We start from the raw sequence: 25,930 nt of genomic DNA, 5'->3' as shown, positions 1-25,930 counted from the left end.
ATTAAAGTTAAAGTAAAGTAAAAGTAAAGTAAAGGTAAAGTTAAAGTATAGTAAAAGTATAAAAACTATGTATGTATAATACGCGTATAAATATATATAATATTAATTTAAATCGTTATATATATGTAATGAAATAAAATATAAATATCGTTATATTTATTATACTGGTTAAGTAATGAGTTGTCAAAAGTGATTCTAGATATTTATAAAAGTTATATACGTTTTAATAATAAAGTTCCTTTTAAACTGAAAACGTTTTTGTACGTTTGAAAATAGATTAATAGAATATTATGGAAACCAATTCTCCACTAGCTTTTGTCTAACTTTCGTAAATGACACTTTTTATTTTTATTTATAAATAGCTTTACAAATTATTCCGAATATCGTTAAGAGGAATAGATTTCTCAAATCATAGTGGACCTCTCAACAGAGACTTGTAATCATAATTCAATGTTTTTGATAATTCAATCATTTAATATATATATTTTTTAATTTCGTCGATAATCATATTGAAACAAATACGTCCATATAAAGCATTATACTTTTAAATACTTTGTTGACATTTTCAATTTATAACATATACACATATACATATATATGTTCATTTAATGGTTCGTGAATCATTGGAATTTGGTCGAGGTTTAAATGAATGTATAAACATAGTTTAAAATCCTTGAGATTTAACTTAACAAGCATTGCTTATCGTGTCAGAATAATATAAAGATAAAGTTTAAATTTAGTCGGAAATTTTCGGGTCGTCACATACAAGCATGCATAATCCTATATACTCGAGCACTAGTCAGGGATACACTATTAATATGTAAAAATTTATTTACGAGTACTCACGTATCAATATTGAGATTCAATATTGCAGGAAAGGTACGTAGACACAACGGAGACGATAAACACTAGATTGACCTCACGAGCATACCCATGAACCCTACCCATCACCTCCATAGCTATAACCCATAATTTTCTTAGCCCTATCCTACTCGAAAAGCTCATTTTGGAATCACGCGGGCAGAACCTCGTCGTAGTATTTTATGTATAATACATAATAATAATAACACTTAACACTCTTAATAATAATAATAATAATAATAATAATAATAATAATAATAATAATATATATATAAATATATACGGAGTATTATATGTGATATAGAGAGATAGAGATTATGTGCACAATGAGCTGAACGAGTTCATTTTATAATTGATTTCCAGATTTTGACTTCATGCGATCGCATGGAGTCCCAATGATATTATCATGCGATCGCATGATGTTGGTTGCCAGCTCATATGCACTAATCTAATATGCCGACACTCCTTACATTACACATTTACACATGATACGTAAATATATATATTATTTAATATATATTATATTTAATCTTTAAAATTAATTAAATATTATATTATATTCTCGTGCATAGTTAAAATGTAATTTTTGTTCAAATGAGTCGTACGTTGTCACTCGACTCATGTACCACTTTCGGTTTTTCGAGCGCACTTTCGTACGTTTAGAAAACTAGCCTTTTACGTTACGCGACGTGTACCTTTAATAATAGTTTGATTTATTCATCAAAAAATTACCTTGTAAAAATGTATCTTATAAAATTTGAGCGTTGTGGTCATTTGCTTCTATAAATTAGTGACTCGTTGTTTACCAAGCTATATTATTCTAAATTGGGACGTTTTATGAATAAGTTAAAGTATATATATATATATTTTTATTTAAAATTGTAAATTTGTACCTAATAAATATTTTTGAAATATTTTAACTAATGATATAATATTTAGCCTTTCAAAACCAAATAGATTTCAAAGTTCGTTTTAACTCGTTTTTAAATAATAGTAGTTATTTTACCAAATAATATTTTTAATATGAAAACTAAATAGTTGCTTTATCGAGGGACACGAGTTAATCAAGTAAAGTATATTTTTGAAATTTAAACGGAAATGATTTCTAACTTTTGACTAACTCTTGTAAATGACATTTTTGTAAATCACTTTTACCAACAATTCCGGATACCGTTAAAAAGGAAAGGTTTCTCAAATCATAGTGGACCTCTTAACAGAGACTCATAATTATAATTCAATGTATCTAATAATTCAATCATTTGATATCATCTTTTAATTCCATTGATAACTATTAGAATATATTTTGAAACAAATACGTTTATATAAAGTATTATACGTCTAATACTTTGTTAATGTTTTTAAGTTATAATATATACACATATACATATATAATCATGTTCGTTCATATAATAGTTCGTGAATCATTGGAATTTGGTCGAGGTTAAATGAGTGTATGAACACAGTTTAAAATTCTTGAGATCCAACTTACAAACTTTGCTTATCGTGTCGGGAATATATAAAGATTAAAGTTTAAATTTGGTCGGAAATTTCCGGGTTATCACATAGGGTTAATTAGGTGAAAGAGATGAAGGTACGGGAGTGTGTGGAAGAGTCTGGAAAATGAGAAGAACACAGCTCACTAGTCATCTAAAGTGGGTTAAAATCCCACACTGTGCAACACACGGGTATTTATCAGTTATCTGATATCTTTCGTACATCATTTGGCAACCCAAACGAAGTCCAAATTAAATAAACAAACATGTTCTGTGACCCTTGTTACAAACTGGTCCTAACCACATCATTATTTAATAATAAATATTAAATAAAAATAAAAGTATATAGTAATACAATACTAACTTAAGGGCAAATTAGTAATCTTACATCTAGGCCCAGTAAATGATGTTACATCATATCTTCTCGCTCGCAACGAGTTAAATTTTTCCAACACTATTGTTAAACTCGAAATAACTTTTGGAATACAATGTCACTAGCTATACGCAAAACAGACGTTTTTTAAAAAACGCTAAATATTTGAGGTACTTTTCATACACGTTGATTTTGCGTTAAATTTTTAAAAGTCGACAATTCCATAGCGAAACGCGGAGATGCACATATATTATTAATTTAAAATAACATTTAAATCTTTCACGGGTTATACCTTTTAGTTCGACCCGAGTTGCGCTTCAACGATATCATCGTCAGTCACGAAATAATTTTACAAACTAAACGCAATAAAATACATTGAAAACCGAACCCCCGTCGCGAAGCGAGGGTTCGAAAACTAGTTAATATCATTAGTTAAAAGCACTGTTGCAAAACACCCCGTCTCGACCCGTCTCGACGCCCTTTGCGACGGTTTGGTGACTAGCCCGTCCCGTCTCGAAGAAAACCGTCTAATATGACAGTCAACGGTCAAAATTCGAGTCAAAGTTGAAAAAAATCATGTCAAAGTCTCTCAAAATTCGGAAAAGCCAGAAAGTCGGCAAAATCAGTCAAATATGTCGTATTTTAGTTTAGATTTTCAGTATTATATTAACGTTGATAGCAATTATGAGTACAAGTTAGTCAATTGAAGTTTATGACTTTAAAATATGTACATATATATATTTATATACTTATATATTTAAAAGTCAACTTTGGTCAACGTCCGTCTCGACTCCCGTCTCGACCCCGTCTTGAACGTCTCGACTTTTTTAGGACCCGGCCGTCTCGACCCCGTCTCACGTCTTTTGCAACCTTGGTTAAAAGCCTAAAAATTTTAGACTATCCACTAGTGTTGGTAACTAAAATCTTAAATAATTGTTTTACACTATATAGCTTATTTCACCGGTAGCATGTGCTACAAGCAAATACAATATAATGTAGATCCGCCCCTAAACACACAAAGAGTCATGTAGGGTAAAAGGGGTGGAGTCGGGTGTGTGTGTATTTTATTTAGAATTGTATCTCCTTTAATGGCTAAGAAGATGAGCGTAATGAAAAAAGCATAGGTGTTGCATTATACGGAGTAAATTGAATTAGTATTAGTATGTTTTTATGCAGCAACAACACTCGAAGGGATCAAAGGAACATCTAATTAAATTAAGCTGGCTGGAGTCAGAGCCATCTCGTTATTTTAGAAGTCTTCATTCTAGATATTAAAATTAGTCCTAATAAACATTAAACTAATCAATATTTAATATAAGTAATCAAAAGATAATAGTTAACTTTTCAATACTTATATAAGTTATCAATATCAAAGAATTCTAGAGAAAATCGTATGAAAATGTTTATTTTTTCATATAATTGTCATCTCATTATACTTATTCTGTACATAAAATTATTCTTGTATCATTTTCAAAACCAAAGAATGTATTTTTTTTTTTCTCCGGAAAAAACTAAAACTTCATAAATATCAAAGATCTTTCTACAAAAGAACCCAAACAAGCAAAGACGACATGTAATTGTATAGTTCCAATAATGTTACCAATGAGAATTTGTTGGTGGTGGAGAAGAGCTCAATATTGGATGGTTTGTTTTGTATAAGTGACGATTTAATTTTGTTAGACATCTCTCATTTGAATAAAAAAGTGAGAACTGAAGACTTTGTCAGAACAATATGTATATATTCGCTGAAAAAAATCGTTTTGAGTGAGTGGATTCACTTGCTAATAGAAGTCAACTTATTGAGGATTTTATGGCATGATTTGTATCGTTATGTGATCCGAGGTGCCTTCATCTTTAAACTTGATTCTCGCTACACACAGAGCCGAAACACATGGAGAACGAATAAGCAATAAGATCATTGTATGGTGAATAGACTCTCTATGTCAGGACCAAACGGTATTTACCTTTTTATTAGTAAAAATAACTAAAACTTATATAGAAATGAAGTCATTTTCTAAAGAAAAGCGCACTCAACGGAGAATACAAAAGAACGAGGGAAACGAGGAAGTTCGCAGCTAGAAAGCAACCGTCTAAACAAAAACTATCTAAAAACGAGACTATTTTGGTCCTTTAACAACCCGAAAAACCTTAATACAAAGCATACAATACTAATCTAATCGAGACTATTTTGGTCCATGTTTAAAGGGTGTTTCAATGTTTGAAGGACCCTACAATCATCACTCGAAGATTATTCATCTTTAAGTGTATAACCACCAGTCCACCAGTCCCCCAAACATAAAGATCCACATGATCAAGTAATAACATATTCATACTTTTTAAGAGCATATTACCTTTAATGTAAAATGTGACTTATCAATTATCACAAATGATAGTGGCTAACCCTCAATGAGGTGATGACATTTCTATTATAGTACTCTTGATCCTTGGCATTAAACATCTTTTAGTATATGTGCTCGTCGCAATTAACATTCGCACCTCTATTGCGCATAATAACTATGCGCAAATGTTAGATTGAATCAACCTCTAGTCCCGCTGGTTTTAACTTTATCAAATGTTAGGAGCTTTACCTTCACATTAAAATGTCAAATAACCGATATAACGGAGTTAAATAAAGGGGAGTGATATGTACACAACTTATTTTTGTTATGTACACGACCAGCATCAGTGGCGACTTTAGGTTGTAACCCGTGGGGTCACGGGACACCACTAGTTTAAAATTTTGTTGTAGAAAATACTCTAAAAATTGTATAGGACACCACTAAATTTAACTATAGGACCCCATATATTTTACGAATCTATACTTTTTCCTTTAAATTGTATAGGACACCACAAAATTTAACTATTCGGATCACATATATTTTCGAATTCGTGGTTTTTTGAAGGCAAATAACCACTAAAATAGCATTCAAATATAATTACTATTGAAAAAAAATTCGGTACACCATTGAGTTCTAATCCTGAAATCGCCACGGACCAGCATGCTTTATAGTGTTGTATTGTACAACACTGTAAAGCATGATAGTTGTGTAGATAATAAAAATAGATTGGGTACATATCATCACCCTTAAATAAATCGTCAAATTTGGTCAAAATCGGGCCACGCTCACAACTCAAACACGTGGCGGTCGGTACAAATCAGCGGATATCATGTCACGTTCCAATAAATTCACAAACCACAGTTCAGTAGTTCACTACCGACAACTTACAATAACAATGGCGGCAAAAACCCTAATTACACTCCTAACCCTAGTCATCTTAATCACGTCAACTAATGCACTCTCCGTCACCAATCAACCAACCGTTTACCAAATCCTCGAAAAGTACGGTCTTCCTAGTGGCCTATTACCTGATTCCGTTAAATCGTACACGTTATCATCCGATGACGGAAGTTTTGTCGTTGAACTTGAGAAACCGTGTTATATACAGTTCGATTACCTTGTGTATTATGATAGTAAGATCACAGGGAAGCTTAATTTTGGATCGATTACTGATTTGGATGGGATTCAAGTGAAGAGGTTTTTGTTTTGGTTTAGTGTTGATGAAATTAGGGTTGATTTACCTGCTAGTGATTATATTTACTTTACTGTTGGGATTATTAATAAGGAGCTTGATATTGATCAGTTTGAAACGGTTCATGCTTGTACGGAAAATGCACTCTGCCCTTTCTCCTCAAATCCTACCTCTCAGGTATATGCATATACTTATATATGATATATGAAACAAGTATGTATAGTTTTAACTGTTTATAAGTGCAATGTTGATTGAATTCATAGAGATTTACTTGAATAATGCATTAATGTCATATTTCAGTCTGCTGTATGCTTAGTGGTTAGCATTCAGCTGTAGTATCATAAAACAGGGGAATTTATACTAGTTTTTGCCAAAAAAAAAAAATAATAATATATAATTATATGTTAGATTACATTGCTTGGCTATTTGCACTGAAATAACTAAGTCTGTGATTGTAGTAAGTTAATAACGTTATGAAAGTTGATCGTATTAACCAACTCCCTCGCTGAAAGAATTAGTGGTTGAACTGATAATAATGAGTAGAGGTATTGGATTTCAACTCCAGAAACTGAGTAAGAATTCAAGTTGTAACAGTACGTTCAGATCTTTTATTATGGAATAGTTATGCTTTAGATTCATGGACTTAGTGCGTAAATAGGTAATTTAGCATCATATACTTGCCTAGTTGTATTGCTTGACCTGGCTTAAGGTAGTCAGACGAAGATAAGAGATCGTAAATGGTAGCAACATATTGGTCTTTCTTGATTGTATAATAATTGATTGATACACTCGTATGTTTCGTCAACATAGTAGTACATTATGTCTTCAAAGGGTGGGTTTTAGACCATCTGGGACCGTTTTGCTACTCTTTTATCTTTTTTGTCAACCTGCTCTCACTGACCCCGTCTGTTTGTGACTAACTTTTATCGTAATTTTTTCTTTTACAGCTTCCAAAGACTGTTGATGAGGTTGAAATGCTGATTACAGAGTAGATGTAACACCAGGTGGTGACATGCAGTGGGAATAATATAGGTATATATTTGTATCGTGTGTTTTAAAGGTCAGAAGCCACTGGGCTGAGCTTATTGTTGAGCCTCGTTGAGCCTCTATATGTGAGTATAATGAATAAGAACTTGTGAACTTTCGGAGATTGTACTATTACTAAGAAATGTATAATATTGCGTCGGATGTTGTAGGAGCTTTCCACTGTGTGTAATGACTCACTAGTAAATAATGAATGACTTTAATGTTCTGGTTACCTTATTATCTTTATGATGGTGATCCAAATTAGAATGAATGTATGTGATGATTTATGTCATAGGGTCAGGGGACTGGTGCATTATCTTCCTGTTTAGTCGAGTTCACTGCTACCCATGGTCCCCTTATGAATTAGCTGGACTGATGAACAAACGGAGCAGGTATATATGCCTGGGGAGCTGGCCTGGTCCCATAAGTTAACACCGACAGACTGAATCTTCGTAGTTGAGTTTCTACATCCAAAAAGTGTTATGATTGTGCAAGGTAGGCCTTAATCCTAGTCCTAGTTTAGTTCAAACCAGGCCTGTTTATGCTAGAATGCAACTTCATTTTAAACATCTGTTCTGAAGCTCCATTACTAAAATTGATTGACGAAACTACAATACATGATGTATGAACAGTCGTACGAATCTTATTGAATGACAATATAACCTTCAAGCATGCTACAAGTCTTTAGTTGCCCAGACCACTATAATAGTTCATGGGTCACAAGAAATCAATGAAAAGTACATGTCAGAATTCGTAATCAACAGATAATTCAATTATGCACGCGAATAAGATCTCAAAAAGGCCAAAAACAGTCACAAAACGAGTTTTATAATTCCTGCTTTCTCACCAATGGGTTCTTACATTTGATTTTTGTACAAACCTATCTCACCTCTAAACTTACCATTTACTATCATCACGTTGGCTTCTTCAGATTCTCGACCCTCCTCGTTATGTTCTTGTTTGCAGCCATCGAGTCAAACTCCGTACATACAAAAACCGCATTCTTGATCAATCATCATCAACAGTTCTTCAAGCTTGAAGCACTTGGCAGTGCACAATGTGGCTCTTCAGATTGTTTCGGCCTGATAAACTTGACCATAAATTTGTGAACAACGTTTTAATCTGACCTTTTCCAGCAATGTTTTCCCAAAGCTGCGGATTACTCTCCACTTCTTTATTCGGGCTCAACACATCAACAAGACTAATACTCATATTATTTCTAATAATACACAACTTCCCATTTAACGAAACAAGAGCTGCAGCTTCAAAAGCACGCGAACTCCCTAAATGAACCTTACTATCAATAATTCTTTTCCAAGAATTCGTATCTTCATCGTAAACCCTAATCTTGCATCCATCACGACAATCCAACGCATAAAGCTGCTCGTTCATCGAAATACTCGGATTTCTCCAACCACCAATCATCCCGTTCGTTATCGACCCCCATGTGTTAGATTCCGGGCTATACACTTCACTCAAAACCTCACGGTGGGCACCGAGCCCTTTCAAGAACCACTTCCCGTTGTGAACCACTCCTATAAACGGCACCATAGCCGTACTCATATCCGATATGAAGTTCCATCTGTGTTTATTCGGATCGTAAACTTCGGCGGACCGTAACGTTCGGTGTATTCCCTCACATTCGCCACCCGCGACATAAAGACAGTTGTTAATCACACATGCGCCAAAAAAATGCCTTTTTCGAAGCATATCGGGAGCCCTATGCCATTTATTTGTCCTAGCGCTGTAGAAAATAACGCGTCTCATGGAACCCTTAAGCGGGTCTTTACCTCCAAACAGATAAAGATGACACCCGCTTAAAACTGCACACCCGAACCCGAGTGCAAAACCATACTCCATTGGGACAGGTGGCAGCGGTTGCCACAGTTGGTAAAGGGGGTCGAAAGCATGCCAGGAAATTCGACCATCACGGTCTCGTTTAAAAACGTAAACCCATTCTTCTGCAAATCCAAGACTCTTTCTTAACGAATAGAAGTAGTTCCCCGAAAGAAGTCGGAACCATCGTTTGCAAACTAACCGAAGTTTGTTATGCTCGGCACGTGGGACCCGGATCAGACAAGCGATTGCCAGGTCATCAGGGAGGCCAGGTAGGAGAGGTGGCTGAACCCTGGTTCGTTCCCTGCGCCCGTTTTTGGACTTGTGTGCACGCGGGTTGATATCGGGCTGGATACAAAGTTTTGACCCAGGGACGAACCTTCTTGCTCCAGCTACTGTTTTCAAGCCTGCATCGACTCTGCAGTAGCACGAAACAGACTCAACCTGAATCGTTTCACCATGTTAGGATACAAAACATCACCATAATTACAACACCATCAGACTTCGAAGGTCAAAAAGATAAGTATGTTTCTTTCAATCACCGTACACATACAAGTATTTCAAGATATCCATTTACAGATGTGTCAATATATGTCAGACGCAATAAGTTTAGCCCTCATACAACTTTTCTTTATTTGTGTTTGTCATATACAGGTGGTAATGAAATGGCATGAATGAAACAGTATGAGGCTGTTTTACACGGTTAATGGTTATATTCTTCTACAAAATTTCTCAAATTTGAGCTACTGTTTGCAGTAAAAAGTTACAAAATTTGTAACTAACAATCATAGATTACACAACAAAGAACATCAAAACCCGAGCTTTTCGATCACAAACTAGTTTTGGTAGTATGAGAAACAAGTCCCATCATCAGAATTTTAATTTTTTTTTTCTTTTTAAACAAAATGCTGATGAATTGCATTCATTAATAACAACATATGTGCAGGCACACTAGTAATCAAATAGGTTACTTAAGAAACTCGGAAAGAAAAAAAAGCATAAAGATTAAAACTTTTTACCCCCAAATTACCAAGAAACCAATCCCCAACACAATTGAGCTCAAGTTAGCAAAAAACCACATCATATCTCAAACCTAATTTCAAAATTAATTACAAAATTTACTTAATTTCATCTAAGTATCTCTATTTATCACTCATTACCCACATATTCTACGAAGAAACATAACCCATAACCGATTTCACATGCAATTATCAAAATTCTCATAAAGATTGTTAATTTCTTCAAGATTCATCTGGGTACCCATCAAAATCTAACAAATGAACTGAACAAAAAATAAAGTCAAAGATGTTTGACTTACCAGTGGAGCTTGAACACGAAAACCCCTTTGTTGAGACCTTTCAGGTTCAGAAGATAATTGAGCCATCTAACTCACAATTGCACCAATTTCATAAGTTTTAATATTATTTTAATTCCAATTAAATTAATCAGAGATTTCGGATTACTATGTTATCTTAGATCGAGAACAAAAAAGGCAGACGCAGCAGTCTTGAAATCTGATCCCAGGATTACAATATTCACAAGATCAAAAGAAACCCTTTTTTCTAATTTTATGTATAAAAATGCAAAGTGTGTGAATGTGTGTGTATTTCGAGATTTTAAGAAAATTAAAAAATGAAAGAAGAGAGGACTTATTTTGCTGAAGTGAGAAATCACAGCTGGACCCCTGTGTTGTTTAATTATGGTAGGTTTTGGAACATTTAATTTTTTAATTAATTGAATAAAAAAACTACTCCGTAATTTAACAATCAAGAAAATAATAATAATTAATTGATTACGTCCTCCTGATTGGATAATGGATTGATAATAATTCAACTTTGTTTGTCAACGAAAGTTAGACTTTTTCTATTTTTTTATTTTTTATTTTTTGATAAACGAGTTCACCGGATGAATATATTGATATCAACAAACAAATAGAAATAAGCACGAAGTTATATGACAGGCCCTATAACCACTCAAAAGTAACAAGCTTTAACTTAAACAGAAAAAGCTCACTAGAGCGTGAAGCTCGAACACAAAATAAACAAACTCATGAAATTTTCCAATCCGATTTTAGCCGAATCGCACTCGATGAGGACTTCTATTTGAAACTCATAAGCTTTAAACTAACCGTTGAATAAATCTTCTCGTCACCTGTTCAGTAAAACGCCTGCCCTTATTAAACAATCGTCTGTTCCGCTCTTGCCAAAGAAAATAAACTGTAGCCGAAAATAGTAACTTTATGATCACAATACGCGCTAGATTTCGAGAGGCAAACGGACACAGTAGCAACATAAAATCCCTCCAAGAATGACTGGTTATCGAAAATTCACAATGTTGTAACACCAAAGTCCATACCCTGGATGGAAACGTACATGAAAAGAAAATGGGGTCGTGGGAATCAAGGATTGAACTGCATAGCAAACAGGAAAGAGCATGTTGATGAACTTCCCAAACTTGCAGTTTATCTTGTGTCTTCAGTCTTTCTCCCATAAGAAGTCATAGAACAAATGCATGTACAGGGTTATAGTGAGAGTGCCAAACAACCGAAAACCACTGTATTTGTGGAGCCCTTAGACGTAAACAGTCCCACACTTGTTTTATCAAAAATTGAGTTTTAATGTCATTGATATCCTTCCATTTCACAAAAGCTGGTTCATTCGATAACGTTTGAGGTGCTAAATTCGATAGCACTAAAAATCGATCCACCCAGTCATGCGGCCAATACCACGCACCAACACCTTGAACAATATCCGCAACCGAATCTTATAAAGTGTACCTCGCTTGGATTATGTCTCGTCGTCTAACAACCATTAGCAAAGTACCAATACTTAACCATTCATCAAACCATGCTGACGTACTCTTATCATTGCATATGTCATGCACAAATCTTCCCATCATAACATCACGCATACTAAGTAACTTACACCATCCCCAACTAGCATTTAATGGAATTGAAACATCCCAAAAGTTTTGATTATTTAATCGATAAGTATGTATCCATTTCACCCAAAGGAAACTTTTATGCGCAAAAATCCTCCACACGTGAGTTGTTAAAAGAGCTAAATTCCATTGTTTTAATCTTCGAATACCCAAACTACCCTCTTCTTTAGGAAGACACACATCCACCCATTAAACCTTTGCTTTTCCTTTCTTCATATCTCCTTGACATCAAAGAAACGTACGCATCAAAAATTTAATTTCTTTTATAATAGATGATGGAATATTGAACACGGATTGCCAATAAATTTGCAAGGAGGACAAACCGAATTAATAAGTTGAACTCGACATGCAAATGAGAGAAATTTATTTTGGCAACTATTTATTCTTTGCTTCACTCAGTCGACTAGAACTTTGTAATCATTACCTAGATATTTTATCGGAAGAACACCTTCATCAAAGGGCATTAGAGCTAGAATTTGCTCTTTAAGACTATGCGTGACATTAGCAAAAAAACGTAGTACTTTTTGGCAAAATTGGAACCAACCCATACCACATCTTAAACTCTTCTAAAGCCGTACTAATAGCTTGAACAGACGTACAGTCAGATGAAGAGAAGATAAAAAGATCATCTGCAAAACAGAGATTAATAATCCCTCGCTCTTCATGAAATGTCCCGTTCATATTGATTATAAACGTTCCATATTAATTGATTTCGTCACGAGGTTTTGACCTCTATATGAGACGTTTTTCAAAGACTGCATTCATTTTTAAAACAACCATAACCTTTATTTTATCGATAAAGGTTTAAAAAACATTACGTAGATTATCAAATAATGATAATCTAAAATATACCATTTACACACGACCATTACATAATGGTTTACAATATGAATATATTACATCAAAAATAAGTTTCTTGAATGCAGTTTTACATAATATCATACAAGCATGGACTCCAAATCTTGTCCTTATTTTAGTATGCAACAGCGGAAGCTCTTAATAATCACTTGAGAATAAACATGCTTAAAACGTCAACAAAAACGTTGGTGAGTTATAGGTTTGACCTATATATTATCAAATCATAATAATAGACCACAAGATTTCATATTTCAATACATCCCATACACAGAGATAAAAAAATCATTCATACGGTGAACACCTGGTAACCGACATTAACAAGATGCATATAAGAATATCCCCATCATTCCGGGACATCCATCGGACATGATATAAAAACTCGAACTACTAAAGCATCCGCTACAACGGATGGGGTTTGTTGGGCCCAATAAATCTATCTTTAGAATTCGCGTCAATTAGTAGACTGGTTTACTAATTCTTAGGTTACCAAGTAAAAGGGGCATATTCGGCTTCGATCGTTCAACCATAGAAACTAGTTTCATGTACTTGTGTCTATTTTGTAAAACATTTATAAAGCTGCATGTATTCTCATCCCAAAAATATTAGATTTTAAAAGTGGGACTATAACTCACTTTCACAGATTTTTACTTCGTCGGGAAGTAAGACTTGGCCACTGGTCGATTCACGAACCTATAACAAATATGTATATATATATATATCAAAGTATGTTCAAAATATATTTACAACATTTCTAATACGTTTTAATGTTTTAAGTTTATTAAGTCGGCTGTCCTCGTTAGTAACCTACAACTAGTTGTCCATAGTTAGATGTACAGAAATAAATTGATATATATTATCTTGACCCAATCCACGACCCAGTGTATACACGTCTCAGGCTAGATCACAACTCAAAGTATATATATTTTTGAAATCAACCTCAACCCTGTATAGCTAACTCCAACATTACTGCATATAGAGTGTCTATGGTTGTTCCAAATAATATATATAGATGGGTCGATATGATATGTCAAAACATTTGCATACGTGTCTACGGTATCCCAAGATTACATAATATATTAGAATATATGTATTATATAATATAAGTTAGCTAGGATATGATTAATATAGATTTGTTACCAATTTTCACGTAGCTACAACAAGTAAAAATATCCAATCTTGTTTTACCCATAACTTCTTCGTTTTAAATCCGTTTTGAGTGAATCCAATTGCTATGGTTTCATATTGAACTTAAGTTTATGAATATATACAGAAAAAGTATAAGTTTATAGTCGGAAATATAGGTTACAAGTCATTTTTGTAAAGGTAGTCATTCCAGTCGAAAGAACGACGTCTAGATGACCATTTTGGAAAACATACTTCCACTTTGAGTTTAATCATGATTTTTGGATATAGTTTCATGTTCATAAGAAAAATAATTTTCCTAGAAGAACAACTTTTAAATCAAAGTTTATCATAGTTTTTAATTAACTAACCCAAAACAGCCCGCGGTGTTACTACGACGGCGTATATCCAGTTTTACGGTGTTTTTCATGTTTTCAGGTTTTAAATCATTAAGTTAGCATATCATATAGATATAGAACATGTGTCTAGTTGATTTTAAAAGTCAAGTTAGAAGGATTAACTTTTGTTTGCGAACAAGTTTAGAATTAACTAAACTATGTTCTAGTGATTTCAAGTTTAAACCTTCGAATAAGGTAGTTTTATATATATGAATCGAATGATGTTATGAACATCATTACTACCTCAGGTTTTTTGGATAAACCTACTGGAAATGAGAAAAATAGATCTAGCTTCAAAGGATCCTTGGATGGCTTGAAAGTTCTTGAAGCAGAATCATGACACGAAAACAAGTTCAAGTAAGATTTCCACTCGAAATAAGATTGTTATAGTTATAGAAATTGAAACAACGTATGAATATGAGTATTACCTTGTATTAGAAAGATATCTTACTGTAAATAAGAAAGATTTCTTGAGGTTGGATGTGAAATGTCCCGTTCTTATTGATTAAAAATGTTCCATATTAATTGATTTCGTTGCGAGGTTTTGACCTCTATATGAGACGTTTTTCAAAGATTGCATTCATTTTTAAAACAAACCATAACCTTTATTTCATAAATAAAGGTTTAAAAAGCTTTACGTAGATTATCAAATAATGATAATCTAAAATATCCTGTTTACACACGACCATTACATAATGGTTTACAATACAAATATGTTACATCGAAATCAGTTTCTTGAATGCAGTTTTTACACAATATCATACAAACATGGACTCCAAATCTTGTCCTTATTTTAGTATGCAACAGCGGAAGCTCTTAATATTCACCTGAGAATAAACATGCTTTAAACGTCAACAAAAATGTTGGTGAGTTATAGGTTTAACCTATATATATCAAATCGTAACAATAGACCACAAGATTTCATATTTCAATACACATCCCATACATAGAGATAAAAATCATTCATATGGTGAACACCTGGTAACCGACATTAACAAGATGCACATATAAGAATATCCCCATCATTCCGGGACACCCTTCGGATATGATATAAATTTCGAAGTACTAAAGCATCCGGTACTTTGGATGGGGCTTGTTGGGCCCGATAGATCTATCTTTAGGATTCGCGTCAATTAGGGTGTCTGTTCCCTAATTCTTAGATTACCAGACTTAATAAAAAGGGGCATATTCGATTTCGATAATTCAACCATAGAATGTAGTTTCACGTACTTGTGTCTATTTTGTAAATCATTTTTAAAACTTGCATGTATTCTCATCCCAAAAATATTAGATTTTAAAAGTGGGACTATAACTCACTTTCACAGATTTTTACTTCGTCGGGAAGTAAGACTTGGCCACTGGTTGATTCACGAACCTATAACAATATATACATATATATCAAAGTATGTTCAAAATATATTTACAACACTTTTAATATATTTTGATGTTTTAAGTTTATTAAGTCAGCTGTCCTCGTTAGTAACCTACAACTATTTGTCCACAGTTAGATGTATAGAAATAAATCGATAAATATTATCTTGAATCAATCCACGACCCAGTGTATACGTATCTCAGTATTGATCACAACTCAAACTATATATATTTTGGAATCAACCTCAACCCTGTATAGCTAACTCCAACATTCACATATAGAGTGTCTATGGTTGTTCCGAAATATATATAGATGTGTCGACATGATAGGTCGAAACATTGTATACGTGTCTACGGTATCTCAAGATTACATAATATACAATACAAGTTGATTAAGTTATGGTTGGAATAGATTTGTTACCAATTTTCACGTAGCTAAAATGAGAAAAATTATCCAATCTTGTTTTACCCATAACTTCTTCATTTTAAATCCGTTTTGAGTGAATCAAATTGCTATGGTTTCATATTGAACTCTATTTTATGAATCTAAACAGAAAAAGTATAGGTTTATAGTCGGAAAAATAAGTTACAAGTCGTTTTTGTAAAGGTAGTCATTTCAGTCGAAAGAACGACGTCTAGATGACCATTTTAGAAAACATACTTCCACTTTGAGTTTAACCATAATTTTTGGATATAGTTTCATGTTCATAATAAAAATCATTTTCTCTGAATAACAACTTTTAAATCAAAGTTTATCATAGTTTTTAATTAACTAACCCAAAACAGCCCGCGGTGTTACTACGACGGCGTAAATCCGGTTTTACGGTGTTTTTCGTGTTTCCAGGTTTTAAATCATTAAGTTAGCATATCATATAGATATATAACATGTGTTTAGTTGATTTTAAAAGTCAAGTTAGAAGGATTAACTTTTGTTTGCGAACAAGTTTAGAATTAACTAAACTATGTTCTAGTGATTACAAGTTTAAACCTTCGAATAAGATAGCTTTATATGTATGAATCGAATGATGTTATGAACATCATTACTACCTTAAGTTCCTTGGATAAACCTACTGGAAAAGAAAAAAATGGATCTAGCTTCAATGGATCCTTGGATGGCTCGAAGTTCTTGAAGCAGAATCATGACACGAAAACAAGTTCAAGTAAGATCATCACTTGAAATAAGATTGTTATAGTTATAGAAATTGAACCAAAGTTTGAATATGATTATTACCTTGTATTAGAATGATAACCTACTGTAAGAAACAAAGATTTCTTGAGGTTGGATGATCACCTTACAAGATTGGAAGTGAGCTAGCAAACTTGAAAGTATTCTTGATTTTATGAAACTAGAACTTTTGGAATTTATGAACAACACTTAGAACTTGAAGATAGAACTTGAGAGAGATCAATTAGATGAAGAAAATTGAAGAATTAAAGTGTTTGTAGGTGTTTTTGGTCGTTGGTGTATGGATTAGATATAAAGGATATGTAATTTTGTTTTCATGTAAATAAGTCATGAATGATTACTCATATTTTTGTAATTTTATGAGATATTTCATGCTAGTTGCCAAATGATGGTTCCCACATGTGTTAGGTGACTCACATGGGCTGCTAAGAGCTGATAATTGGAGTGTATATACCAATAGTACATACATCTAAAAGCTGTGTATTGTACGAGTACGAATACGGGTGCATACGAGTAGAATTGTTGATGAAACTGAACGAGGATGTAATTGTAAGCATTTTTGTTAAGTAGAAGTATTTTGATAAGTGTATTGAAGTCTTTCAAAAGTGTATAAATACATATTAAAACACTACATGTATATACATTTTAACTGAGTCGTTAAGTCATCGTTAGTCGTTACATGTAAGTGTTGTTTTGAAACCTTTAGGTTAACGATCTTGTTAAATGTTATTAACCCAATGTTTATAATATCAAATGAGATTTTAAATTATTATATTATCATGATATTATCATGTATGAATATCTCTTAATATGATATATATACATTAAATGTCTTTACAACGATAATCGTTACATATATGTCTCGTTTAAAAATCATTAAGTTAGTAGTCTTGTTTTTACATATGTAGTTCATTGTTAATATACTTAATGATATGTTTACTTATCATAGTATCATGTTAACTATATATATATCCATATATATGTCATCATATAGTTTTTACAAGTTTTAACGTTCGTGAATCACCGGTCAACTTGGGTGGTCAATTGTCTATATGAAACATATTTCAATTAATCAAGTCTTAACAAGTTTGATTGCTTAACATGTTGGAAACATTTAATCATGTAAATATCAATCTCAATTAATATATATAAACATGGAAAAGTTCGGGTCACTACAGTACCTACCCGTTAAATAAATTTCGTCCCGAAATTTTAAGCTGTTGAAGGTGTTGACGAATCTTCTGGAAATAGATGCGGGTATTTCTTTTTCATCTGATCTTCACGCTCCCAGGTGAACTCGGGTCCTCTACGAGCATTCCATCGAACCTTAACAATTGGTATCTTGTTTTGCTTAAGTCTTTTAACCTCACGATCCATTATTTCGACGGGTTCTTCGATGAATTGAAGTTTTTCGTTGATTTGGATTTCATCTAACGGAATAGTGAGATCTTCTTTAGCAAAACATTTCTTCAAATTCGAGACGTGGAAAGTGTTATGTACAGCCGCGAGTTGTTGAGGTAACTCTAGTCGGTAAGCTACTGGTCCGACACGATCAATAATCTTGAATGGTCCAATATACCTTGGATTTAATTTCCCTCGTTTACCAAATCGAACAACGCCTTTCCATGGTGCAACTTTAAGCATGACCATCTCTCCAATTTCAAATTCTATATCTTTTCTTTTAATGTCAGCGTAGCTCTTTTGTCGACATTGGGCGGTTTTCAACCGTTGTTGAATTTGGATGATCTTCTCGGTAGTTTCTTGTATAATCTCCGGACCCGTAATCTGTCTATCCCCCACTTCACTCCAACAAATCGGAGACCTGCACTTTCTACCATAAAGTGCTTCAAACGGCGCCATCTCAATGCTTGAATGGTAGCTGTTGTTGTAGGAAAATTCTGCTAACGGTAGATGTCGATCCCAACTGTTTCCGAAATCAATAACACATGCTCGTAGCATGTCTTCAAGCGTTTGTATCGTCCTTTCACTCTGCCCATCAGTTTATGGATGATAGGCAGTACTCATGTCTAGACGAGTTCCTAATGCTTGCTGTAATGTCTGCCAGAATCTTGAAATAAATCTGCCATCCCTATCAGAGATAATAGAGATTGGTATTCCATGTCTGGAGACGACTTCCTTCAAATACAGTCGTGCTAACTTCTCCATCTTGTCATCTTCTCTTATTGGCAGGAAGTGTGCTGATCTGGTGAGACGATCAACTATTACCCAAATAGTATCAAAACCACTTGCAGTCCTTGGCAATTTAGTGATGAAATCCATGGTAATGTTTTCCCATTTCCATTCCGGGATTTCGGGTTGTTGAAGTAGACCTGATGGTTTCTGATGCTCAGCTTTAACCTTAGAACACGTCAAACATTCTCCTACGTATTTAGCAACATCGGCTTTCATACCCGGCGACCAAAAATGTTTCTTGAGATCCTTGTACATCTTCCCCGTTCCAGGATGTATTGAGTATCTGGTTTTATGAGCTTCTCTAAGTACCATTTCTCTCATATCTCCAAATTTTGGTACCCAAATCCTTTCAGCCCTATACCGGGTTCCGTCTTCCCGAATATTAAGATGCTTCTCCGATCCTTTGGGTATTTCATCCTTTAAATTTCCCTCTTTTAAAACTCCTTGTTGCGCCTCCTTTATTTGAGTAGTAAGGTTATTATGAATCATTATATTCATAGATTTTACTCGAATGGGTTCTCTGTCCTTCCTGCTCAAGGCATTGGCTACCACATTTGCCTTCCCCGGGTGGTAACGAATCTCAAAGTCGTAATCATTCAATAATTCAATCCACCTACGCTGCCTCATATTCAGTTGTTTCTGGTTAAATATGTGTTGAAGACTTTTGTGGTCGGTATATATAATACTTTTGACCCCATATAAGTAGTGCCTCCAAGTCTTTAATGCAAAAACAACCGCACCTAATTCCAAATCATGCGTCGTATAATTTTGTTCGTGAATCTTCAATTGTCTAGACGCATAAGCAATCACCTTCGTTCGTTGCATTAATACACAACCGAGACCTTGCTTTGATGCATCACAATAAATCACAAAATCATCATTCCCTTCAGGCAATGACAATATAGGTGCCGTAGTTAGCTTTTTCTTCAATAACTGAAACGCTTTCTCTTGTTCATCATTCCATTCAAATTTCTTCCCTTTATGCGTTAATGCAGTCAAGGGTTTTGCTATTCTGGAAAAGTCTTGGATGAACCTTCTGTAGTAACCAGCTAGTCCTAAAAACTGGCGTATGTGTTTCGGAGTTTTCGGGGTTTCCCACTTTTCAACAGTTTCTATCTTTGCCGGATCCACCTTAATACCTTCTTTGTTCACTATGTGACCGAGGAATTGAACTTCTTCCAACCAAAATGCACACTTTGAAAACTTAGCGTACAATTCTTCCTTCCTCAATACTTCTAACACCTTTCTCAAATGTTCACCGTGTTCTTGGTCATTCTTTGAGTAAATAAGTATGTCATCAATGAAAACAATGACAAACTTGTCAAGGTATGGTCCACACACTCGGTTCATAAGGTCCATGAACACAGCTGGTGCATTAGTTAAACCAAACGGCATGACCATAAACTCGTAATGACCGTAACGTGTTCTGAAAGCAGTCTTTGGAATATCATCTTCTTTCACCCGCATTTGATGATAACCGGAACGTAAGTCAATCTTTGAATAAACAGACGAGCCTTGTAGTTGATCAAATAAGTCATCGATTCTCGGTAGTGGGTAGCGGTTCTTGATGGTAAGTTTGTTCAACTCTCGGTAGTCGATACACAACCTGAATGTACCATCTTTCTTCTTGACAAACAAAACAGGAGCTCCCCACGGTGATGTGCTTGGTCGAATGAAACCACGCTCTAAAAGTTCTTGTAATTGGCTTTGTAGTTCTTTCATCTCGCTGGGTGCGAGTCTGTAAGGAGCACGAGCTATTGGTGCAGCTCCTGGTACAAGATCTATTTGAAATTCAACGGATCGATGTGGGGGTAATCCCGATAATTCTTTCGGAAATACATCAGGAAATTCTTTTGCGACGGGAACATCATTGATGCTCTTTTCTTCAGTTTGTACTTTCTCGACGTGTGCTAGAACAGCATAGCAACCTTTTCTTATTAGTTTTTGTGCCTTCAAATTACTAATAAGATGTAGCTTCGTGTTGCCCTTTTCTCCGTACACCATTAAGGGTTTTCCTTTTTCTCGTATAATGCGAATTGCGTTTTTGTAACAAACGATCTCCGCTTTCACTTCTTTCAACCAGTCCATACCGATTATCACATCAAAACTCCCTAACTCTACTGGTATCAAATCAATCTTAAATGTTTCGCTAACCAGTTTAATTTCTCGATTCCGACATATATTATCTGCTGAAATTAATTTACCATTTGCTAATTCGAGTAAAAATTTACTATCCAAAGGCGTCAATGGACAACTTAATTTAGCACAAAAATCTCTACTCATATAGCTTCTATCCGCACCCGAATCAAATAAAACGTAAGCAGATTTATTGTCAATAAGAAACGTACCCGTAACAAGCTCCGGGTCTTCCTGTGCCTCTGCCGCATTAATATTGAAAACTCTTCCACGGCCTTGTCCGTTCGTGTTCTCCTGGTTCGGGCAATTTCTAATAATGTGGCCCGGTTTTCCACATTTATAACAAACTACATTGGCATAACTTGCTCCGACACTACTTGCTCCGCCATTACTCGTTCCGACACCATTTGTTCCTTTCGTTCTATTAACCCCTGGTCCGTAGACCTCACACTTCGCCGCGCTATGACCATTTCTTTTACACTTGTTGCAAAATTTGGTGCAGAACCCCGAGTGATTCTTTTCACACCTTTGGCATAGCTGCTTCTGATTGTTGTTGTTGTTGCGGTTATTATTGTTGTTGGGATGATTGTTGTAGTTGCTGTTGTTGTTGTTGTTGTTGGGCTGTTTGTTGTAGTTGCGATTGATGTTGCGATTGTTGGGATAATTGTTGCGATTATTGTTGTAATTGCTGTTGTTGTTGTATTGGTGATTCTTATCACCGTTTTCCTCCCACTTTCTTTTGACTTGCTTCACATTGGCCTCTTCAGCAGTCTGTTCTTTAATTCTTTCTTCAATCTGGTTCACGAGTTTGTGAGCCATTCTACATGCCTGTTGTATGGAGGCGGGCTCGTGTGAACTTATATCTTCTTGGATTCTTTCCGGTAATCCTTTCACAAACGCGTCGATCTTCTCTTCCTCATCTTCGAATGCTCCCGGACACAATAGGCACAATTCTGTGAATCGTCTTTCGTACGTGGTAATATCAAATCCTTGGGTTCGTAACCCTCTAAGTTCTGTCTTGAGCTTATTGACCTCGGTTCTGGGACGGTACTTCTCGTTCATCAAGTGCTTGAATGCTGACCACGGTAGTGCGTACGCATCGTCTTGTCCCACTTGCTCTAGATAGGTATTCCACCATGTTAACGCAGAACCTGTGAAGGTATGCGTAGCGTACTTTACTTTGTCCTCTTCAGTACACTTACTTATGGCAAACACCGAGTCGACCTTCTCGGTCCACCGTTTCAATCCGATCGGTCCTTCGGTTCCATCAAATTCCAAAGGTTTGCAGGCAGTGAATTCTTTGTAGGTGCATCCTACACGATTTCCTGTACTGCTAGATCCAAGGTTATTGTTGGTATGTAGCGCAGCCTGTAATGCGGCTATGTTTGAAGCTAGAAAAGTACGGAATTCCTCTTCATTCATATTCACGGTGTGTCGAGTAGTCGGTGCCATTTCCTTCAAAATAGTCAAATGGAACAAGTTAATCATACATAATATTAAGAGTAGTTAATAGTATTTCGTAGCATAATATGAACTCATTTATAAAAGCTTTTTCTTCATATTAGCGTTTTATAAGTTTAAATTCGGGTAGTACCTACCCGTTAAGTTCATACTTAGTAGCTAATATACAATTCAACTACTACGATTCTATATGAAAAACTGGTTATAATAATATTTCGCCTTCAAACTTTTACACAATATTTTACAAACTTACAATACCGCTTATTTTACATATAGCATGAAATATAGCACACAATAAATTTGATACAAGATGGTTGTGAAGATAATTCTAGCTAGTACACAAGTCGTTCAGCAAAGGCAATAAAGACACGTAATTCATACGTCCAGAAACAAGTCATGCATTCTGGTTTTACTAGGATTACTTCCCATCCTTGGTCTTGTGGAACATAACCGTTATGGTCGTTGATAAGACATCGTGTTGTAACGTCGTCAAAGGGACGAGGGTTACGTAATGTCCAACAGTCCCGTAACAATCTAAAAACCTCATTTCTTACCCCAATTACCGACTCCGTCACTTGTGGGAACGTTTTGTTTAATAGTTGTAGCCCGATGTTCTTGTTCTCACTTTGGTGAGAAGCGAACATTACTAATCCGTAAGCATAACATGCTTCTTTATGTTGCATGTTAGCCGCTTTTTCTAAATCACGAAGTCCAATATTCGGATATTTTGAGTCAAAATAATTTCTTAACCCATTGCGTAAAATAGCATTTGGGTTCCCCGCAATATATGCGTCAAAGTAAACACATCGTAACTTATAGATTTCCCAATGTGATATCCCCCATCTTTCGAACGAAAGCCTTTTATAAACCAAGGCATTCTTGGAACGTTCTTCGAATGTCTTACAAACTGATCTCGCCTTAAATAGTTGTGCCGAAGAATTCTGACCGACTCTAGACAAGATTTCATCAATCATGTCTCCGGGTAGGTCTCTTAAAATATTGGGTTGTCTATCCATTTTGTGTTTTTATACTGTAAAATAGACAAGAGTTAGATTCATAAAAAAAAATACTTATTAATACAAGCAATTTTTACATATATCATAAAGCATAAGCACACCATATTACATATATTACACCACACGAATACAACTATCTTATTCCGACTCGCTTGTTTCTTCTTCTTCGGTTTTGGTTCGTTTTGCCAAGTTTCTAGGGATATATGATGTTCCCCTAATACGAGCCGTCGTGATCCACATTGGTTTAGAAAAACCTGGTGGTTTAGAGGTTCCCGGGTCATTGTTACAACTTAAGGACTTCGGGGGTTGACGATACATATAAAGTTCATCGGGGTTGGAATTAGATTTCTCTATTTTTATGCCCTTTCCCTTATTATTTTCTTTTGCCTTTTTAAATTCAGTTGGGGTAATTTCTATAACATCATCGGAAATCTCATCGGAATCCGATTCATCGGAGAATTGGTAATCCTCCCAATATTTTGCTTCCTTGGAGGAAACACCATTGACCATAATTAACCTTGGTCGGTTGGTTGAGGATTTTCTTTTACTTAACCGTTTTATTATTTCCCCCACCAGTTCTATTTCTTCATCCGGTTCCGATTCTTCTTCCGGTTCCGATTCTTCTTCCGGTTCCGACTCTTCTTCCGGTTCCTCTTCGGGAACTTGTGAATCAGTCCACGAATCATTCCAATTTACATTTGACTCTTCCTTATTATTAGGTGAGTCAATGGGACTTGTTCTAGAGGTAGACATCTATCACATAATATCAAACACGTTAAGAGATTAATATATCACATAATATTCACATGTTAAAAATATATAGTTTCCAACAAAATTTGTTAAGCAATCATTTTTCAAGTAAACACGATCGAAGTCCAGACTCACTAATGCATCCTAACAAACTCGATAAGACACACTAATGCAAAATTCTGGTTCTCTAAGACCAACGCTCGGATACCAACTGAAATGTCCCGTTCTTATTGATTAAAAACGTTCCATATTAATTGATTTCGTTGCGAGGTTTTGACCTCTATATGAGACGTTTTTCAAAGACTGCATTCATTTTTAAAACAAACCATAACCTTTATTTCATAAATAAAGGTTTAAAAAGCTTTACGTAGATTATCAAATAATGATAATCTAAAATATCCTGTTTACACACGACCATTACATAATGGTTTACAATACAAATATGTTACATCGAAATCAGTTTCTTGAATGCAGTTTTTACACAATATCATACAAACATGGACTCCAAATCTTGTCCTTATTTTAGTATGCAACAGCGGAAGCTCTTAATATTCACCTGAGAATAAACATGCTTTAAACGTCAACAAAAATGTTGGTGAGTTATAGGTTTAACCTATATATATCAAATCGTAACAATAGACCACAAGATTTCATATTTCAATACACATCCCATACATAGAGATAAAAATCATTCATATGGTGAACACCTGGTAACCGACATTAACAAGATGCATATATAAGAATATCCCCATCATTCCGGGACACCCTTCGGATATGATATAAATTTCGAAGTACTAAAGCATCCGGTACTTTGGATGGGGCTTGTTGGGCCCGATAGATCTATCTTTAGGATTCGCGTCAATTAGGGTGTCTGTTCCCTAATTCTTAGATTACCAGACTTAATAAAAAGGGGCATATTCGATTTCGATAATTCAACCATAGAATGTAGTTTCACGTACTTGTGTCTATTTTGTAAATCATTTTTAAAACCTGCATGTATTCTCATCCCAAAAATATTAGATTTTAAAAGTGGGACTATAACTCACTTTCACAGATTTTTACTTCGTCGGGAAGTAAGACTTGGCCACTGGTTGATTCACGAACCTATAACAATATATACATATATATCAAAGTATGTTCAAAATATATTTACAACACTTTTAATATATTTTGATGTTTTAAGTTTATTAAGTCAGCTGTCCTCGTTAGTAACCTACAACTAGTTGTCCACAGTTAGATGTATAGAAATAAATCGATAAATATTATCTTGAATCAATCCACGACCCAGTGTATACGTATCTCAATATTGATCACAACTCAAACTATATATATTTTGGAATCAACCTCAACCCTGTATAGCTAACTCCAACATTCACATA

At 34.7% G+C, this 25,930-nt stretch overlaps 2 protein-coding genes across 2 annotated transcripts; one reads left to right on the top strand and one right to left on the bottom strand.

Moving 5' to 3' along the window:
• The first annotated feature begins 5,873 nt into the window (after positions 1-5,873).
• LOC139896132 (uncharacterized protein At5g01610-like) lies at positions 5,874-7,523 on the top strand. The gene is made up of 2 exons (XM_071878718.1): positions 5,874-6,435; positions 7,206-7,523. Exons 1-2 carry the CDS (start codon positions 5,896-5,898, stop codon positions 7,248-7,250), a joined length of 585 nt encoding a protein of 194 aa, XP_071734819.1. The 5' UTR covers positions 5,874-5,895; the 3' UTR covers positions 7,251-7,523.
• A 398-nt stretch (positions 7,524-7,921) lies between these two features.
• Positions 7,922-10,718, bottom strand: LOC139896131 (F-box/kelch-repeat protein At1g55270-like). Its single transcript, XM_071878717.1, has 2 exons — positions 10,439-10,718; positions 7,922-9,564 (listed from the first exon to the last, which is right to left on the bottom strand). Exons 1-2 carry the CDS (start codon positions 10,502-10,504, stop codon positions 8,314-8,316), a joined length of 1,317 nt encoding a protein of 438 aa, XP_071734818.1. The 5' UTR covers positions 10,505-10,718; the 3' UTR covers positions 7,922-8,313.
• Positions 10,719-25,930: the final 15,212 nt, after the last annotated feature.

Source organism: Rutidosis leptorrhynchoides, chromosome 3 (assembly GCF_046630445.1).
Source record: "Rutidosis leptorrhynchoides isolate AG116_Rl617_1_P2 chromosome 3, CSIRO_AGI_Rlap_v1, whole genome shotgun sequence".
Lineage (NCBI taxonomy): Eukaryota > Viridiplantae > Streptophyta > Magnoliopsida > Asterales > Asteraceae > Rutidosis > Rutidosis leptorrhynchoides.
Note: the sequence above shows the minus strand (reverse complement) of the source record. Positions and strands in the feature narration are given on the sequence as shown.

Coding starts and splice junctions, on each gene's coding strand:
- LOC139896131 (XM_071878717.1), bottom strand. CDS start 10,504: ATGGCTCAATTATCTTCTGAACCTGAAAGGTCTCAACAAAGGGGTTTT. Junction 9,565..10,438: donor TTCGTGTTCAAGCTCCACTG/GTAAGTCAAACA, acceptor GAAACGATTCAG/GTTGAGTCTGTTTCGTGCTA.
- LOC139896132 (XM_071878718.1), top strand. CDS start 5,896: ATGTCACGTTCCAATAAATTCACAAACCACAGTTCAGTAGTTCACTAC. Junction 6,436..7,205: donor CCTCAAATCCTACCTCTCAG/GTATATGCATAT, acceptor TTTCTTTTACAG/CTTCCAAAGACTGTTGATGA.